At 40.9% G+C, this 21,760-nt stretch overlaps 1 protein-coding gene across 1 annotated transcript in view; it reads left to right on the top strand.

Moving 5' to 3' along the window:
• The first annotated feature begins 2,173 nt into the window (after window positions 1-2,173).
• Window positions 2,174-21,760, top strand: part of igdcc3 (immunoglobulin superfamily, DCC subclass, member 3) — a 107,788-nt gene continuing 88,201 nt past the window's right edge. The window contains 2 exon segments of the mRNA XM_042320972.1: window positions 2,174-2,472; window positions 17,824-18,129. Coding sequence (XP_042176906.1) covers window positions 2,409-2,472; window positions 17,824-18,129 — 370 coding nt within the window. The 5' untranslated portion in view covers window positions 2,174-2,408.

The raw sequence follows: 21,760 nt of genomic DNA, 5'->3' as shown, positions 1-21,760 counted from the left end.
ATAACTTGTCATCTTTGAAGAACTTAGTAGGAGGTATGTGTAGTTTTGTGATTACAATAGTTCACCTTAGAGAAAAACAGAGGCTTTATCTTTGAACATTTCTCACACATATCTTCTCCTACACATGACCGTCGGTTAATGTTGCAGACTTAGAGTAGGTGTACTACTTGGTTCCATTAGGCTACCTCAAACTGAGTCACCAGGCGCTTAGAACAAGAGAGGGGGGTTAATAATATGTAAATTACAACCTACAAGATTGCAATCACACCATAAGAGGTGGGCCTATTAAGGAAATCAAACCTGTCCATTACTAAGGATAACTCATGAAAATGTCGTTTGCATAGTAGGATTGCCTTACGCATAGTAACATAATGGAGTACAATAACAACTTTAGTAGGCCTATATAAAATCATTTTGTTGTGTTTTGGGTATATGGAGATTAAAGATACAATATTATCATGAAATGAATGAAAATGGACAGAGCATATATGGAGATTAAAGATACAATATTATCATGAAATGAATGAAAGTGGACAGAGTCCATGAATAGGCATATTTATATTTTTAATGCCAAAATGTGATTGAGCCTTCCTGGACCATAGGCTAGGCTTACCGTATGCTATAAAGGTGTTCATGCAATATAGCAGTACACCACAGTTCATTTACAGGCTACTTTACCTATAGGCCTAGATTATAGACATATAATCTAGGCCTACTCGCAACATATTCTGAAATATCACCTTCTAAATTTACAGTTACAGTAACTGTAGTCTGGATAACAGTATTTTTTAGCTAACATTCCACTCCTGTCATTTGCCAAAGAGACTGGCCTTTCAGCAATCTCAACGTTCAATATGCATCCGGATTTACGGTGCAGTTGCTGATTGGTAGTTGGAAACATTGAGATCCAATTCAATTCTTGTCATTCTTAATTATATGGTTGGAAACAACATTGATATATTCCATGACAACGTTATGGAAGATGGGGTGCGCGCAAACTTGGCGCAATATAGAATTTGAATTTTAAGAACAACAAGAAACAATGTGAGGAGGTAGGATCAATGAAATATCATGTTGTTTAAAATGGCGAGAGAGGACTCCGTAATGAGAAAGAAATAATGATATATGGAAAAATACAAGATTTTCAAGATTTAATCGAGCTACGTTTGCTTCAGTAGCATCCCATTAATGAGAGGAAAGAAACACAAAACTCACCTGTCTTCATTCCTCGCACATGCAGATCTTCATGACTTGCTTACATTTTTACAATTTTGTTATGCTCTTTTCAGTGACGTATTATTTGTACCTCTCTTAATGAAACTTTCTGAATGGACATAGAGAGAATTAGCCAAATGACAGGAAAAGCAAGGAGTGGAATATAATAGCTGAACAGAGGCGACAACTACGCTATAACGGCGCTTCAATTGGGGAATTCCACCTAGTGATGCTCTGCTGATAAATTGTAATAATGTTCATCACCGTTAGATGTCACTCCTCTTCTCTTGGTCGACCATGTAACATCTTTTTTTTTTCAACGATGTGATCCGAAAGTGGTCCAGAATAATTGATGGACAATAAATCACTGAAATGTCGAGCAGCATACGGGGTGATTTGTGAGCGCACTTTGCCATTGTTGTTTTCATTTCAGATTTTAACACCTTCAACAAAAATCATGTTGTTTTCATTTCACATTTTGACACCTTCACCAAAAATTATATTTCAGTTATTTGTCCTTTGACTAACATGTATCATTATATTTCATAATACTAGTAATACAACTCAACAGATAACAGTATTGTTCGAATATTATTCACAACATTAAATATTTTAATTATTGTATTATTATAGGCCTAAACTACACATTAGAAAACATGAAATTAATGTTAGGCTACAACTAGCAAACGTTTATACATTTGGCTTAGCCTATAACGATGGGAATACATTATTTGGATACAGTACTCTAATGGTACAAATTATGGTATAATATTTGTTTTAAATATAGATCCACTTGCAAACTAAGCATAGCTTAATAGTGGCTTTAATATATGCCTTGTGAGTGCAGCGGTCTGATCGCTTTTGTTCCCAGAGTAGAGACTCCTAAAAAAAAAAATTTGCGAATGCAGTAGAGGGAGGAGGGGAGACAGATGGAAGAGAAGTGTAGTTCATGGGAAAAGCTACAACGTGGATATGTGTGTGAGGCAGCGGCTCTGGGATACAGAGGAATAGAGGAGAGAGCACGAGATGCTGACAGATTCTTGATAGATGTGCAAAATGGCGCAAGCAAGTTCTACTCCTGCGAGCCACCAATTGTTGTAGCTCGGAACATGAAGAGCTAGCCGTATGTCTGTTTTCTTCTGATCGCCTCACGTTGTTTTTTCAAGTATCGTAATATATTTCAAAGTGATTAAATGGCTACCAGAAGGCTCTGCCTTGTTCCATGCATTTTTGGATTACTCCTCAACGCTTTAGTCGGTAAGTGTTTATTGATATCCTTTCTAGGCTACTACTACCTCTGCAGGATAACACCTTTTTGGAACGGAACCGCCTTTTCCCCCTATCAGAAGCTGGTGCTGCAGACCAAAGATAGTGCATCATATCTAGCCCTATATATTTCTATACCGTCACCGCTGCAGACATGGTTGAACGAAACTATAGAAGCACTGACCATCTCGGCTGGCCGTGAACTTGAACATATTATTCTCTTGCGTTTATTCCTTGAACGTTCATCTTCTTTTGGGGAATTCAGTTCCATGTGTATTATATTGGTGTGTTTGTGAGTGTGTGCCAATGGAATTTAGAAACCGATATTTGTTCATCAATGATCTCACACATGAGTAGGTGGTGATGTGTAGCAGGCACGAACTTGTTTGACACTCTGAAAATATTATCATATTAGCCTATATAACAGCATGGATGTTGCTTAAAAAAACCATCTTGAATCCATGCGCCCTTTGGTTGTATTGTATGTAGCCACGTGCAGCATACTTCGTCCTAGAAACCACATAGGTTAACCCACAAAGGGTCTGTTGCATAATTGTATAATAACCTCACACCCTGAAAATGATATAGGCAGATGATGATGGTGATGATGATGATGATGATGATAGGCTCCTACCATTGTAGCCTATGACTTGAACCAATAAAAAGTGGTAGGCTAATAATGATCATAATTATGATGATATTGATAATAATAATAATAATAATAACAATAGGTTATGAGATCATTTTGATTTTATGATGTTTAAGTAGGCTGTCCTATTAATTGAATGCATTGAAAATAAGATTTATAATTGTTTATACCCATTATGGTCCATGTGGTTCTTAGGTGTCTGTGTGTGTGTGTGTGTGTGTGTGTGTGTGTGTGTGTGTGTGTGTGTGTGTGTGTGTGTGTGTGTGTGTGTGTGTGTGTGTGTGTGTGTGTCCTGTTGTGTTGATTTGTGCCAAATACACTCTTTGTGCCAAAGAGTGTCTGAAAGACTAGTATCTCTTTCCTTTCTTTCTTGGCTGTGGTCACTATGAATCATTACCATTGATGCACACAAACCAGCCTTTTATGCATTTATGGAATGTTATTGCTTAAAAAAAAAGTTCTGCCACTTGTCTGCATAGAGCATATTAGCCTTTAAAAAAAAAATCTGAGCACTGAGCACTGATGCGCTTATCATCTGTCATAGGGGGAGATAGCTTTAATTGACTGAGTCTTTGTGTAGTCAATTTATTGCTGTGAGAATGAATAAAAAGGCAGCAGTTATTGCCCGCTGAGGAGAATATTTGTACAGATGAACTTCTTTTTAAAATGTTCTTGGCTCCTTTGTTCAGTATGATTGACAGTTTTTAGTCCCTCAATGCGAGGCCCCATTTCCCAGCATGTAACCCGGATAGAGGGATGCTTTTATGATGAGCATCATGCCATAGAGACCCACAGGAACACACCACCCATGTAATCACATTTCCAGTAAAGGCTGGAGCAGTAGTATGGGGGGTGAGAAAAGAGGAGTGAAGGAGTAAGGAAGGAGGAGTGAAGGAGAAAGGAAAGATGAGTGATGGAGTAAGGAAGGAGGAGTGAAGGAGTAAGGAAGGAGGAGTGAATGAGTAAGGAAGTAGGAGTGAAGGAGTAAGGAAGGAGGAGTAAAGTAGTAAGGAAGGAAGAGTGAAGGAGTAAGGAAGGAAAAGTGAAGGAGTAAGGAAGGAAGAGTGAAGGAGTAAGGAAGGAGGAGTGAAGGAGTAAGGAAGGAGGAGTGAAGGAGTAAGGAAGGAGGAGTGAAGAAGTAAACATGATGCATACATTTTTTATTTGAGGCCTTTGAGTTCTTTGTGTGTGGCTCGTGAGTGACTTATAAGGGAGTTGTTGTGATGTATTCTAGCCGCCACATTTAAGAGAAATGAAATCGTTTCAATTGATTTGTTTCACTAAAATCCTGCAATAATTGAATCACTTTTTGTGCCGTTTAAAGTTTCAGTCAATATGAGGAACCACTGAGGTAAGAACCACTGAGGTAAGAACCACTGAGGTAAGAACCACTGAGGTAAGAAGGTGTATGGTTAGAAGCTGTAGTGAAGCTTGAATAGAACAGTCCGTTGTTTGTTTTCATCCTGCAAGGTATGACCAGAGAGGTGTGCACTGTTAGATGTTTGTTCAAAATAAAGGCAAATAGCAACAGTAACAACAGCAACAACAAAAAATTGTTTTGGCTGAGCAACAGCCACGTCTCCCAATTAGCATCAATCTTTCTTATTGGTTGTTTGGATTTGAATCGTGAAACAAATGATTTTATTAGTCACATTCACTATAAGGATGCTATTGTTGTTTACTTGTGTTATTCTTGTGAGGTTCATCTTGGACCCTGTAATATAATTTGTAGGCTAGCCATAGACTGCACACAAAACTGTTATTCTTCTATGTTAGTTTGGTGAAAGATGAGTAGTCTACACAGAGACCTCAGGTGCACCTATCCCATAGGGAATGACCATGTGTTGACAATGTTATGGACACATGTCAGACCGCCGGACTAGAGGGAACTAGACATAGGAATATTGTTGATTGAAGCAGGTGGGAGTTAATGCATTGGCCAGGGTGAGTCATCATCACAATGCAAACACAGTTGTAATTTGTATGAGATGTATATTTTTTTCGAGCTTATAGTGTGATTATTGTTAGTAGATATTTCTTGTCAATATCATCTTCCTGGTGTTGGGATTTAGTCTGTGGGTCAGCTTATTGCTTTGATAATTGAAAGGTGAAGGACACCCTGTTGCAGCTGTGTGTGTGTGTGTGTGTGTGTGTGTGTGTGTGTGTGTGTGTGTGTGTGTGTGTGTGTGTGTGTGTGTGTGTGTGTGTGTGTGTGTGTGTGTGTGTGTGTGTGTGCGTGCGTGTGTGTGTGTGTGTGTGTGTGTGTGTGTGTGTGTGTGTGTGTGTGTGTGTGTGTGCGTGCGTGCGTTCGTGCGTCTGTGAGTGTGTGTGTGCATGTACGTGTGCCCGTGTCTGTGTGTTTATAGTATGAGGAGCAAAAGCAAGGTTCATAATGATTCATAATTGACATGGGTAGATTCCTGTGGCTAGGTATACAAACATATAGTCTTTACTTACAGGGTCTACCCTAGAAATAAAGATAATGTTTTGATCTCCCACGGCAAAGTGCTACAAAAATAGCTTTTTACTTTAGACCATAGAATTACCGTTATGGATGTTATGGGTGTTACAGAGTCTGATTGGCTGCTGTCAGAGATAATCTGTGAGGTTGTAAGGATAAGGTCAAAACATGGATAGCCATTTCGAAGGAAGGACTTGACTGAACACAAAAACTATAATTTTATTGTTATTTCCATTATTAGGAAAAAGGAAAAAAAAAAAAAAACAGAATCTGAAACGGAGTCTAATTTATTGATCGAATTCTAGCATGATATATTTTTTGTCAACAGAAGCCATACTATGTTAGAACTACATAATTACAGGTAGCCTTAATAGTATACTGCATAGGCTAAGGCCAGGCACCACACCGAATACAATATTTTCTAAATCTATGTATACGTACAGTGGGGAGAACAAGTATTTGATACACTGCCGATTTTGCAGGTTTTCCTACTTACAAAGCATGTAGAGGTCTGTAATTTTTATCATAGGTACACTTCAACTGTGAGAGATGGAATCTAAAACAAAAATCCAGAAAATCACATTGTATGATTTTTAAGTAATTAATATGCATTTTATTGCATGACGTAAGTATTTGATCACCTACCAAACAGTAAGAATTCCGACTCTCACAGACCTGTTAGTTTTTCTTTAAGAAGCCCTCCTGTTCTCCACTCATTACCTGTATTAGCTGCACCTGTTTGAACTCGTTACCTGTATAAAAGACACCTGTCCACACACTCAATCAAACAGACTCCAACCTCTACACAATGGCCAAGACCAGAGAGCTGTGTAAGGACACCAGGGATAAAATTGTAGACCTGCACAAGGCTGGGATGGGCTACAGGACAATAGGCAAGCAGCTTGGTGAGAAGGCGACAACTGTTGGCGCAATTATTAGAAAATGGAAGAAGTTCAAGATGACGGTCAATCACCCTCGGTCTGGGGCTCCATGCATGATCTCACCTCGTGGGGCATCAATGATCATGAGGAAGGTGAGGGATCAGCCCAGAACTACACGGCAGGACCTGGTCAATGACCTGAAGAGAGCTGGGACCACAGTCTCAAAGAAAACCATTAGTAACACACTACGCCGTCATGGATTAAAATCCTGCAGCGCACGCAAGGTCCCCCTGCTCAAGCCACCGCATGTCCAGGCCCATCTGAAGTTTCCCAATGACCATCTGGATGATCCAGAGGAGGAATGGGAGAAGGTCATGTGGTCTGAACTCCACTAGCCGTGTTTGGAGGAAGAAGAAGGATGAGTACAACCCCAAGAACACCATCCCAACCGTGAAGCATGGAGGTGGAAACATCATTCTTTGGGGATGCTTTTCTGCAAAGGGGACAGGACGACTCTACCGTATTGAGGGGAGGATGGATGGGGCCATGTATCACGAGATCTTGGCCAACAAACTCCTTTACTCAGTAAGAGCATTGAAGATGGGGCGTGGCTGGGTCTTACAGCATGACAACGACCCGAAACACACAGCCAGGGCAACTAAGGAGTGGCTCCGTAAGAAGCATCTCAAGGTCCTGGAGTGGCCTAGCCAGTCTCCAGACCTGAACCCAATAGAAAGTCTTTGGAGGGAGCTGAAAGTCCGTATTGCCCAGCGACAGCCCCGAAACCTGAGGGATCTGGAGAAGGTCTGTATGGAGGAGTGGGCCAAAATCCCTGCTGCAGTATGTGCAAACCTGGTCAAGAACTACAGGAAACGTATGATTTATGTAATTGCATACAAAGGTTTCTGTACCAAATATTAAGGTCTGCTTTTATGATGTATCAAATACTTATGTCATGCAATAAAATGCTAATTAATTACTTAAAAATCATTCAATGTGATTTTCTGGATTTTCACAGCGGAAGTGTACCTATGATAAAAATGACAGACCTCTACATGCTTTGTAAGTAGGGAAAACCTGCAAAATCGTCAGTGCATCAAATACTTGTTCTCCCCACTGTGTATCAAAATGTCCATTACAAGTTGAATGTAGACACAAATATGAGATTATTATTATTTCACATTTTCTGAAATATTGTATTCAAATATGTAAATGAAGCGATATACAGGTAACTGCCAAAATAAAGGAAACACCAACATAACGTGTCTTAATAGACTGTTTGGCCACCATGAGCCAGAACAGATTCAATTCACCTTGGCATAGATTCTACAAGTGTTTGGAACTCTATTGGAGGAATGTGACACCATTCTTCATGACCCTAAGCATGATGGGATGTTAATAGCTTAATTAATTCAGGTGTGTGTTAAAACTTATTTTCCACCATAATTTGCAAATAAATTTATTACAATTCCTACAATGTGATTTTCTGGATTTTTTTTCCTCATTTTGTCTGTCATAGTTGAGGTGTACCTATGATGAAAATTACAGGCCTCTCTCATCTTTTTAAGTGGGAGAACTTGCACAATTGGTGGCTGACTAAATACTTTTTTGCCCCACTGTATATATCATACTTTTATTTCACTACATTCCTAAAGAAAATCATGTACTTTTTACTCCTTATGTTTTCCCTGAAACCCAAAAGTAATTGTTACATTTTGAATGCTTAGCAGGACAAGAAAATGGTCCAATTACACACTTCTCAAGAGAACTTGGAGTGTGCCCCTGCTACTCCCTCCCCCCCAAAAATGAATGGTGCCATCTGGTTTGCTTAATATAAGGAATTTGAAATGATTTATACTTTTACTTTTGATACTTAAGTATATTTTAGCAATTATATTTACTTTAGATACTTAGTATATTTAAAACTTAATTATTTTAGACTTTTACTCAAGTAGTATTTTACTGGGTGACTTTCCTTCATTAACACGTCAACTTCATAACAAACACAGGGGGACATCTATAAGCGGCAAAACCAGCTCTGTGTGCCCTTTCCAAAAATAATTAAATACATGCATGATTGATTTGGGTGATTCCATGCAAGGATAGCCCCAAAAAGTTTTTTTGTATCTCAGATTGTTCTGGCATTTCTCACATAGAAACTTAATTCGGAAGGATGGATGTTTGACATGCTTTTTATATTTGTATCAGAAACCATTTTTGAGAAAATCATGATGAAAGTGGCCATTTTAGGCCCTTTTTAGACCTGTACATGCCTAATGTAAGACCCTATGATCTGTGAACTGTACATGATACTGTCAAGGCTGTGGGTAAGTGGTGAAAGGAGTCGGGCGCAGGAGAGCTGAGATGCGTGGACAAGGTATTTAATACAAAAAAACACCAGTATAAACACAATACTATGGTGCTGGAAAAATACAAATAAATATAAATAAACAGGCGTCATAACAAAACCTGGCAACAATCTACCAGCTGTCAGATACAGCCTTCAAATAAAACAAACACGCACACAAATATGGGGGAAACCAGAGGGTAAATAAACAAAGACAAAACAAATGGAAAATGAAAAGTGGATCGGTGATGGCTAGAAGGCCGGTGACGTCGACCGTCAAACGCCGCTCAAACAAGGAGAGGGACCGACTCCGGTGGAAGTCGTGACAGATACAGACAACATCTTGGGGTCACTTCTTATAGTTTGCTCTAAAATATTGAGAATGAATAGAATCTGAAAAACACATTTTCACATGAATTATTCAACATAAAAAGTACCCTTTTTGATTTAGCTTATTTTATACATATTGTTTGGAACAAAATACTTTTCAAACATTTCAAACATATTTCCAGAGTGGGCTCTGGTACTTTTGAAGATAAGACATATTATAGTATGAGAAATTGACATTATAGGTCGTTAACCAATCACAGCCCTCCTTTGGGATTGTACATTCAGCAAATCACCAGAGAGTTCCCTTTGAATCCATTTTCCCATTCACTATGTTGGTGGTGCTCATAACTTAACAATTAGCATAGAGCCCACTCTGGAAATCTGATGTAAACAATGTCTTAAATTGAACAACATCAAAAAGGGCACTTTTGAGATGTTAATATTTTTAATGTTGAATAAATGAATGTTTTTAGAATCTAGACATCCTCCGTATTTTAGAGCACACTATAAGGTGTAAAAAATAATACCAAAATGTTGCCTGTATCATGGACGAGTTGGCAATGGATGGTAGCCTACAGGGTTGAGTAGACTTGGCATTGAAACTGAGGAAGAGGTGGATGAGAGAGCCTTGCTATTTCACTGAGAAGGTGAAATTTAAGAGTGGAGAAAGTGATGAGACAAAGATCAGGTCCTGCTTCTGATATCTAAACAGTGTGAGGGATGACGAGATGGGTGGCTCCCGGTGCAATATTGCTATTTAAACGCTTAACACGTTTACCCTCATAATGTACTGTTATTGTGTGAGATGATTGGAGTTTTTTAAAAAGTCTATGTTTTTTTGTGCATCAGAAATTGAGACCTGCCTCTTGATTGCATTGTAATGATCTGATCCAGATCTGTGACTGTATGGGTCTGATTAGACTACAACAGCAGTGGCTGCTGAAATTGAAGTGCCTCATGTGACAAGGGACAAATTACCCAGGAGTGCTTTTTACTGAGGAGGAAATTATGGGAGCATTAAGTATGCATTGTTCTGCAGTGTTCAGGATGCTCACTGTCTGTGATTGATAAAACCAAGCTTTTTATGTTTTTGCACCGCAACAGATTGTGCTGTGATGCAGCTATGACCGCTTGATTTCTAACAATGTTGAATAGAGCTTGGTTATTATTTAGCCAACTGCAGCAGTTTGGCTGTGAGGCTGTGGATGCCTCCCTCCCTCCAGTCCTTTGTACAGTAGCACGGTGGGCTTAATTGAATGCCAGTAGTAAGCCTGAGCGCGAGCCACACTTAGCCACCACTAGGCTCTCTCAGCCTGGCAGGCTTCTGGTCTCCCACGGTGGTAATCCTAAACCCCAGGGTGCCCTTCCCCTTGTTAAAGGGAGCATTAAGAGGAGGGGTCTGCCTGACTGTGTGTGCCTCTTTCTCAGTCTCTTTGACAGTGTGTCAATGCTCTGACCTCTGGCATCTACAGCTGTGCTGGCCTCTCTTCTCCTGTTCCACGCAGCACACCACCCAGCAGCACAGCACACAACACACACATGGCCAGCCATCCCTCCCCTCCTCATCCATTACCCTGACCTCTCTATAGCTTAGCTAGGTGTTCAGTGCTTCTGCTGTGCCCATGTGCTGGTAATGGTGTCCACCTTTCTCTGTTTCTCTCTCTCTATCCTCTCTCTCTCTTCTTACCGTCTGTTATTTCACCTCTCCTCTTCTCCTTTTTTTCCAAAGACAGTGTTGGAACTAGAGGTCGACCGATTAATCGGAATGGCCGATTAATTAGGGCCGATTTCAAGGTTTTATAACAATCGGAAATCGTTATTTTTGGGAACCGATTTGGCCAATTGTTTAAAATATTTTTTATGTAATCTTTATTTAACTAGGCAAGTTAGTTTAGAGCACATTCTTACCTTCAATGACGACTTAGGAACGGTGGGTTAACTGCCTTGTTCAGGGGCAGAACGACAAATGTTCACCTTGTCAGCTCGGGGGATCCAATCTTGCAACCTTACAGTTAACTAGTCCAACGCAATAACGACCTGCCTCTCTCTCGTTGGAGACTGCCTGTTACGCAAATGCAGTAAGCCAAGGTAAGTTGCTAGCTAGCATTAAACTTATCTTATAAAACAATCAATCAATCATAATCACTAGTTAACTACACGTGGTTGATGATATTGCTAGATATCATCTAGCTTGTCCTGCGTTGCATATAATCTGACTGAGCATACAAGCATACAAGTATCTAAGTATCTAACTGAGCGGTGGTAGGCAGAAGCAGGCGCGTAAACATTCATTCAAACAGCACTTTCTTTGCGTTTTGCCAGCAGCTCTTCGTTGTGCGTCAAGCATTGCGCTGTTTATGACTTCAAGCCTATCATCTCCCGAGATGAGGCTGGTGTAACCGAAGTGAAATGGCTAGATAGTTAGCGTGCGCTAATAGCATTTCAAACGTCACTCGCTCTGAGCCTTGGAGTGGTTGTTTCCCTTGCTCTGCATGGGTAACGCTGCTTCGAGTGTGGTTGTTATTGATGTGTTCCTGGTTCGAGCCCAGGTAGGAGCGAGGAGAGGGACGGAAGCTATACTGTTACACTGGCAATACTAAAGTGCCTATAAGAACATCCAATAGTCAAAGGTTAATGAAATACAAATGGTATAGAGGGAAATAGTCCTATAATTCCTATAATAACTACAACCTAAAACTTCTTACCTGGGAATATTGAAGACTCATGTTAAAAGGAACCACCAGCTTTCATATGTTCTCATGTTCTGAGCAAGGAACTTAAACTTTAGCTTTCTTACATGCAACAAATTGCCACTTTTACTTTATTCTCCAACACTTTGTTTTTGCATTATTTAAACCAATTTGAACATGTTTCTGTAACGACGGGTGAGTGAAATGAGTGAGGAGTCAGATGCAGAGAGCGAAATGAACGGGAAAACGCTTTAATGTCCTTCAAATCGTAACAGGTCCAAAACATGGGTGAATGCCCAAAACACTGGTGCTAAACCAACCCGAAACCTAGACACATACTGGACAGCGAAAAAAAAAAAAAAAAACACAATACATCACCAAACGTAACAACCAACAAGCCCGCACAAACACCAGCAGGCAAAACGAACTTAAATAACACCCATCCCAAAACCCCAACAAGGAACAGGTGAAAACAATTAGACAAAAACAAACGAAAAGGAAAAAGGGATCGGTGGCGGCTAGTAGACCGGCGACGACGACCGCCGAGCACCACCCGAGCAGGAAGGGGAGCCACCTTCGGTGGTATTCGTGACAGTTTCATTATTTATTTGAGGCTAAATTGATTGTATTGATATATTATATTAAGTTAAAATAAGTGTTCATTCAGTATTGTTGTAATTGTCATTATTACAAATACATTTTTTTTAAATCGGCTGATTAATCGGTATCGGCTTTTTAGGTCCTCCAATAATCGGTATCGGCGTTGAAAAATCATAATCGGTCAACCTCTAGTTGGAACCAGTCATGAATGTTCCATGTGGACATTCATTTTGAATGTCTTGGAGGCAGTCATCAGTGCTTTGTGAGAGTCCACAGACCTCCGAGTCTATCTGATGACATTGATGAGCCAATCAGTCAAAGCTCTCATTTGAAATGCTGCATGACCCTGCTCTCTCTCCATGCTTTATTCATTTACAACAACAAAAATTCATTGAATTCATCAGCTTCCTGTTCAGCTAAAAGGACACACTCCAATGCATTCATGAATGGCTCATCGCTGTGAAATACATTAATAAAGCCATGTTCTGCTGCTCTTGAAATCACTGACATGATAATAACACGGATTCAGTTTGTTGATGTTACTACGGGCGACGAAATACTACTTGCATTGAGACTTTATCTGGGTTTCTGATGCTGGATGACATCTATTAATGCCCTGTAACAGTTTTGAAGGCTTGACATGAACATCCCTTCTATATCCAGAGGTCAGAAACAGAGCCCCCTCTGTCTCCTAAGAAAATGTAGTATGTAACACTTTTGTATCATCTAATTCTTTATTTGTGTCCAGAAGCTTTTTAGTGTATAATGGTTGTTTTAGCTTCCAACATTGCCCATAACAGGAAGCGTGACTGATTGCCTCTGTACCCGCGTCCTCTTTGTTTGCTGTTCATGTACTGGTAGCTGTGCTGACTGCGCTGGCTTGTGGAACGCTCAGGCTTTGTTGGGGCAGCGGAGCAGAGAGCTCTGTGCAGGCAGCACGACCAACAAGGGGTTAAATATTTCACCACCCCCTTGTTTTTCAGAGGCAGTAGCACTGATGTCGCTTTGGTCTCGTAGCAGCTTTACTTACCTCGCAGAGAGAGCGGGAGGGAAACGGTTAGAAAGGAGAGCATGTCAATGAATTCCTTGTCTGCACCTAAAGGGGAGTATTCCTGGGCTGGAATTTGAGGGATGACACCGGAGGTCCTCTGTGCTGACCCCTGTGCTTCCCCTCCCGCCCAATCCCCCACTCAGATTCCTGGGTCCGAGGCAGGGACTGTTAGTGCTTAGTCCTTGAGCAGCTGAAACCTGATACTGAGAGCAGGAGGTGCAGGAGAGTCCGCGAAGCTTTACTTTTATGGTGCCAAGTCAGGTCAGCTTGTTTACATCCTTTATTTATTGTTCTCTCTCCTTCTGTTCCCTCTCAGAACCAGACACTACACCTCACTCTGGTATCATCGCCAATCATAACTATTGATATTAATGAATTAATCAGTACCTCGGTAATAAGTCACAGAAGGGAAGTATGTGTGTGGGTGTGTGTGTGTAATACGAGCTTGCAAGTGTGAATTATTGTGTGCGCCTCTGTGTGTGTGTGTGTGTGTGTGTGTGTGTGTGTGTGTGTGTGTGTGTGTGTGTGTGTGTGTGTGTGTGTGTGTGTGTGTGTGTGTGTGTGTGTGTGTGTGTGTGTGTGTGTGTGTGTGTGTGTATCTGCTCCGTTCTTGTTGTGTAAGACTTTATCATGACCAGGTAATCATTTAACCCTGCTCTCTGGCTCTGGCTGAGCTGTTCAGAGAGAGGAGTGAGAAGAATAACAAGGATAGTTTCCTTATTTACACTGCCCTGTGCTCTCTGTCTCAGCCCACACACACTGCACAAACTCACACACAGAGACATTCATTGACACTAGATGGAAATATACTAAGCGAAAATAGAAACACGACATGCAACAATTTCACAGATTTGACTGAGTTACAGTTCATATGAGGAAATCAGTCAATTGAAATAAATTCATTTGGCCCTAATTTATGGATTTCACATGACTGGGAATACAGCTATGCATCTAGATACCTTTAAAAATGGCCCTTTGATGGGCCTCAGGATCTTGTCACTGTATTTTTGTGCATTCAAATTGCCATCGATAAAATGCCCATACCATAACCTCACCGCTACCATAGGGCACTCTGTTCACAACGTCGATATCAGTAAACCGCACGCCCACACAACACCATACACATGGTCTGCGGTTGTGAAGCTGGTTGGACGCACTGCCAAATTCTCTAAAATGATGTTGGAGACGGCTTATGGTAGAAAAATTAACATTACATTATCTGGCAACAGCTCTAGTGGACATTCCTGCAGTCAGCATGCCAATTGCACGGCCCCTCAAAACTGTGGCATTGTGTTGTGTGACAAAACTGCACATTTTAGAGTGGCCTTTTATTGTCCCCAGCACAAGGTGCACCTGTGTACTGCACATGCTGTTAAATGGCTTCTTCATATGCCAGCTCACTGGTCACCATAGCAACACACACCCGTAGCACGTGCTCCAGCAGGTATATTTCACTGGTCATCCCCAAAGCCAACACCTCATTTGGCCGCCTTTCCTTCCAGTTCTCTGCTGCCAATGACTGGAACGAATTGCAAAAATCACTGAAGCTGGAGACTTATATCTCCCTCACTAACTTTAAGCATCGGCTGTCGGAACAGTTAACCGATCACTGCACCCGTACACAGCCCATCTGTAAATAGCCCACCCAACTACCTCATCCCCATATTGTTATTTTTTGTTGTTGTTGCTCTTTTCCACACGAGTATCTCTACTTGCACATCATCAACTGCACAACTATCACTCCAGTGTTAATGCAAAATTGTAATTATTTCACCACTATCGCCTATTTATTGCCTTACCTCCCTAATCTTACTACATTTGCACACACTGAATATAGATTTTTGTATTGTTGTATTTTGACTGTACGTTTGTTTATCCTATGTGTTGTTGTTTTTGTCACACTGCTTTGCTTTATCTTGGCCAGGTTGCAGATGTAAATGAAAACTTGTTCTCAACTGGCCTACCTGGTTAAATAAAGGTGAAATAAAAAATGTATAAATATTAACAAAGGAGAAATGCTAACTAACAGGGATGTAAGCAAATTTGTTCACAACATTTGAGAGAAATAAGCTATTTGTAAATATGGAAAATGTATTTTATTTCAGCTCAGGAACCATCTCATGGGACCAACACTTTTCATTTTGCATTTATATTTTTCTCAGTGTAGGTGGACACAAGCTGGATAGTCCTCAATCAGCTCTCTCTCTCTCTCTCTCTCTCTCTCTCTCTCTCTCTCTCTGTCTCTCTCTGTCTCTCTCTCTCTCTGTCTCTCTCTGTCTCTCTCTGTGTCTCTCTCTCTCTCGCTCTCTCTCTGTCTCTCTCTCTCTCTCTCTGTCTGTCTCTCTCTGTCTCTCTTTCTCTGTTGCTCTCTCTGTCTCTCTCTCTCTCTTTCTCTCTGTCTCTCTCTCTCTCTCTCTCTCTCTCTCTCTCTCTGTCATATGTCACCAGGTTCAAATCAAATCAACAGGTTAAGGGAAGAGTAAATAGTCTTCCAGTTATGTTACTGTAAGACAAAGATGAAAGGAGTGCAGCAGATGAAATTATGAAAACACGACAGTCCCCAGTGACCTTGGCCATAATCTTTAGCTTCTTTTTCTATCTGCCCTCAAAAGGCAATGCTTGTGTCTCTGAAAAGCAGACAATTCAAAACCTTCTCTGTTGCATTCCACTATTGATCTGAGCAAATCTGTATTCAAGCCATTCAAAATGCAGTCGTTTGAGTTACTGACCTAAATGAATGTTTATTACAGCATCTCTGTGCCAGCAGCCTTCAGGGCCTTAACAGCCTACAAACACCTTCTGAATTACATTTTATTCCTGGCAGAAGAAGCAGATTTCAAAGTGACAATCACATAATCGCTGTGACCTTGCTCTTGGTGTTGATGATTGACCCTGCAGGTGATTACAGAGTAAGGAAACAAAGTGGCCCAGTAATAGGGCTGGGAATTGCCAGGGACCTCACAATATAATGTTATCACGATACTTATGTGCCGATACAATATGTATTGCGATTCCCACGATTCTCATGATCTCTATTGTGATTCGAAACTGTGATTTTATTGCGATTTGAAACATATTCCAAACATATTGCTCATCATATGTCTGCAGCAGAGGAAAAAGAGAGAGCTATGAGAAAACAAGTTTGAATCAGTCATGGAAATAAAAGTGCTGAAAACAAATTGACTCCCTATTTTTTTTTTAATGATGGAGAACAAGCTTTGAAGGACAAATACTGGAGTTTTGGTGCAAGTACAGCCAACTAGCACAAAAAAAATATTGCGATATTGTTTAACGATACGATATATCAGCAAAAATAATATCCTGATATGCAGTGGTGTAAAGTACTTAAGTAAAAATACTTTAAAGTACTACTTAAGTAATTTCTTGGGGGGGGGGGTGTCTGTACTTTACTATTTAATTTTTGGAAAACTTTTACTTTTACTTCACTACATTCCTGTTGAAAATAATGTACTTTTTATTTCATACATTTTCTCTGACACCCAAAAGCACGACAGGAAATTGGTACAATTCACACACTTATCAAGAGAACATCCCTGGTCATCCTTACTGCCTCTGATCTAGTGGACTCACTAAACACATATGCTTCATTTGTAAATTATGTCTGAGTGTTGGAGTGTTCCCCTGGCTATCTGTAAATAAATAAATGTAATTAAATTGTGCCGCTATACAATTTACAATTTTACCTTTACTTTTGATACTAAAGTATAAACCAAATACTCTACTTTTACTTGAGTAGTATTTCACTGGGTGACTTTCACTTCTACTTAAGTCATTTCATTTTATGGTATCTGACTTTTACACAAGTATGACAATTGAGTACTTTTTCTGTTTCCTCCATCACTAGCCAGCAATGTGTGCCGTTTAACACAATGGCAGAACGAGGCGGTATTGAGTGCATCATGTCTCCAAGGCAGTAGGTAGGCGGATTGTCAGCAGCACATCAAGGTGGTTTATTATGGGACTGGAAGCTGGCAGACAGCAGCATGCACAGTAATCAGACAGTGTACAGTTATTTTGTTTTATATTCTATAGCACACATCAATATCTGCCACCACAACTCCTTGGTTGCTCTGTGTTTAGAAAGGATTGACCAGTCTGTTCCTTCTACATTCACCTGGCAGTCTATTCTCTTGTGTTTGTAGGTGTGGATAGTTCATTTTCACTGTGCTGGAAAGCATGTTCTTGCTAGTGAGTGTGAATGAATTCTCTTGAGACCAAACTCTAACCTAGCTTGCTAAGGCTGTTTGCTCATGAGCACTGTGTGTATTTTCTGTGTAGGTGTAATGTGTGTATTTCTCTGCTGTTGGTGTAGGTGTGACATCGGGAGCAGAGCTCTCCTTCACCCTGGAGCCCAGTGACATCATCGCGGTGCAGGAGCAGCCCCTAATGCTGCACTGTCAGGTGGACGGTATCCCACCAATCACCACGCAGTGGAGGAGGAATGGAATCCTCCTGGTGGATGACCAATACTACACCATGTTCCACAACGGCACTCTGCTGATTGGACGCTTCCAGAGGACCAAGTCTGACGGCTCAACTGATGAAGGGGATTATGAGTGCGTGGGCCAGAACTCCTTTGGTCTGGTGGTGAGCCGCAGGGCCAGGGTGCAGGCCGCTAGTAAGTGTTCCTTTAATAACCTTGCTACGGGGTTATTACTGCCATGGTAGTAACATGTTATTACAATGTTATTGAAAAGCATAATTAGCAATCACCAACATATTACCAACATTGGTAATCGGAGAGGTATTTGTTGATTGCTAGCAAGTATGACTCAAGGAATACAATTAATATGCATACAATAACTCAATAATATGTAGGTTGAAGTTTAAATCTGCTGAACTTTTTGCCATCACTATTGTTGGAAGGTGGGGAAATCTGACGTTGGGTTTGTCAAACCATGTCTACAGTATGTCTCTCATGTAGCCGACCGCTGCTGGATACATGGCTGTATAGTCAGAGTAACCAGCAGGATACTGTATTTACCCAGCTTTAATATTGGAGCCACATTATGTTTGGATCAGCCCAACGTGAGCGACTTAGGGAGCCACATTCTTTTGACAAAGAAGCCTTATTTCCAAAGGTACGTTAGCATTTTGGATTTTGCCCTCTCTTCGTGTAATGTTGCATGCCCCTAGTAATATTTCATACTTAATCTGTGCTCTTCTCTGGAATTTACTATTAGCAAGCCTTCATACTTGGCGTTCACACTGCGTTGTTGTGCCTGCTGTAATCTCAATGTGTTGCTGATGGCCCTCTCGCTGGTTGCTGGCACCAAGATCAATTTTCTGCGCTCTGCTCTAGCCACAAAGCTCTTTTTTTGGATTCACCTGAGTTCCACGTCAAGTGCTAAGCATTGGATCCATGGCACAGTGATAACATGCTTACAATCTGTCTCTTTGGTGGAGAGAAAATGTGGCTGTTTGGTTCAGACAGTCTCTCAGAGCAGTCTCTATTGAACTCTATCCTTCTCTCTCTCTCTTTCTCTCTTTTTTCTCTCCCCGTTCCATTTCTCTCCCCCTCTCACTCTTTATCACCATCTCCATGTGTGTATCCCTCTGTCAAAAAAAATCCACCCCCCTGTCCTCTAGCCCTCTGCTCTGTTTGACCAGACATGTGGCTGTTGTTTGGAGAGAGACATAGAACAGCACTGTGCTGGACACTGCCTCGTCTCTTATTCCTGCCTTGGCGTTTCTCATTCTGATACTGTAGCTACCTATGTAAACTGCACAGTGTATGTGTAGATTACACTGTAAACATACGGCTATTGCCTTGTCAAGGCTGTGCTTGACTTGACTGGAAACGGAATAAAACTTAGTGGTGATGGTAATTTAAACACATAGACAGTATAGCTTACATGGAGTTATTCCATTGGAGGCTGCTGAGGGGAGGACGGCTCATGATAACGGCTGGTATGGAGTCAGCGGAGTGGTATCAACCACATGGTAACCATGTTTTTGATGTGTTTGATACCATTCCACTGACTCCATTCCAGCCATTATTATGAGCCGTCCTCCCCTCAGCAGCCTCCACGGAGTTGGTCTCAAAGTGAATGTGTTATGTTATGTGGCGCTGGTTATTTTCAGAAGGTCTTGACTCCTTGCTTCATGAGGCTTCGGGTCATTGTAGCTGAACAGTGAAGTGACCATAGAGCAGAGGGTTAATGGTGTCTTAGGGCTGCAATCCCGTTAACGGGATCAATATGACAACAGCCAGTGAAAGTGCAGGGCGCCAAATTCAAAACAACAGAAATCTCATAATTAAAATTCCTCAAACATACATGTATCTTATACCGTTTTTAAGGTAATCTTGTTGTTAATCCCACCACAGTGTCCAATTTCATATAGGCTTTACTGTGAAAGCACCACAAACGATTATGTTAGGTCACCACCAACTCACAGAAAAATTCTGCCATTATTCCAGCCAAAGAGAGGAGTCACAAAAAGCACAAATAGAGATAAAATAAATCACTAACCTTTGATGATCTTCATCAGATGACACTCATAGGACTTCATGTTACACAATACATGTATCTTTTGTTTGATAAAGTTCATATTTATATAAAAACAATCTCAGTAGACATTGGCGCGTTACGTTCACTAGTTCCAAAAACATCCGGTGATATTGCAGAGAGCCACGTAATTGTACAGAAATGCTCATTATAAATGTCGATAAATACAATTGTTAGACATGGAAATATAGATATACCTCTCCTTAATGCAACTGCTGTGTCAGATTTCAAAAAAACTTTACGGAAAAAGCAAACCATGCGATAATCTGAGACGGCGCTCAGAAAAAATAAATATCTGCCATGTTGGAGTCAACAGAAATCAGAAATAACATTATAAATATTCCCTTACCTTTGACGATCTTCATCAGAATGCACTCCCAGGAATCCTAGTTCCACAATAAATGCTTCATTTGTTCGATAATGTCCATTATTTATTTATTCCAAGTAGTTACTTTTGATATCGCGTTTAGTACACAAATCCAAACGCTCGTGCAGGTCCAGCCGAACGTCGGACGAAAACTTCAAAAAGTTATATTACAGGTCGAAGAAACTTGTCAAACTAAGTATAGAATCAATCTTTAGGATGTTGTTATCATAAATCTTCAATAATGTTCCATCCAGAGAATTCCTATGTCTGTAGAAAAGCCACGGAACGTAGGTCGCTATCATGTGAAATGCGCATGACCAGGACCTGGCTCTCTGCCAGACCACTGACTCAAACAGCTCCCATCCGGCTCCACAACACATTAGAAGCCTCATTTAAGTTTCTAAAGACGGTTAACATCTAGTGGAAAGCCTTAGGAAGTGCAACATAACCAATATCCCACTGTGTATTCAATAGGGGCTGGGTTGAAAATCGACCAACCTCAGATTTCCCACTTCCTGTTTGGATTTCTTCTCATGTTTTTGCCTGCCATATGAGTTCTGTTATACTCACAGACATCATTCAAACAGTTTTAGAAACTTCAGAGTGGTTTCTATCCAATACTAATAATAATATGCATATATTAGCAACTGGGACTGAGGAGCAGGCCGTTTACTCTGGGCACCTCTGGGCATCTTATTCATCCAAGCTACTCAATACTGCCCCTGCAGCCATAAGAAGTTGTTTAAGTAAGGCAGCCACATTAATTGATGTGGTCTCCAAGCTTGTGCAGCAGCCTTTGTCCTTTAACGGCTAATAGAAGACCCTTTGTGTTGGACTCTGTACCTTCATATGTTTGTTAAGGATGATGTGGTGTTCTCCAGTGCTTCATTGCTGGAGAACAGTAGACAGACCCATGTGTTTCTGTGGAATAAGAAAAAAACTGAGAACAATGGGTAAATTGAATGTGCAGTATTCTTTTAAAAAAACCTTGTGTTTGCACACACACACACACACACACACACACACTTGCCTACAATATAGTAACTCAAATGCACAGGCATCCTCTCACTCCAGAGGTCGTGGGGAGCAATCAAAGCAGCACCTTTGTGATACTGTACAGTTAAACGTTTCTGAAAGCTCTTCTGTGCTGCGTCGAGTTACACACTGACAGACAAAGGCTGGCAGAGGGCTTAGATTCCTGCCCTGTGTGTAACACAGGCCAGGAAGGAGACAACTCACTGCTGTGCTGTTGTGTCCATGCAGCCTCGCTGCTCAATGGGACCGAGGTGGCTAAGTGGTCACGGGGAGGGCCTTGCATCTCGCAGGCCACGGGAAAAAGTCATTCCTGCGCAGTAGTGCCGCTAGACACAAGA

This window comes from Oncorhynchus tshawytscha, linkage group LG04 (assembly GCF_018296145.1).
Source record: "Oncorhynchus tshawytscha isolate Ot180627B linkage group LG04, Otsh_v2.0, whole genome shotgun sequence".
Lineage (NCBI taxonomy): Eukaryota > Metazoa > Chordata > Actinopteri > Salmoniformes > Salmonidae > Oncorhynchus > Oncorhynchus tshawytscha.
The sequence above is the reverse complement of the archived record's forward strand: the minus strand, read 5'-3'. Positions and strand labels throughout refer to the sequence as shown.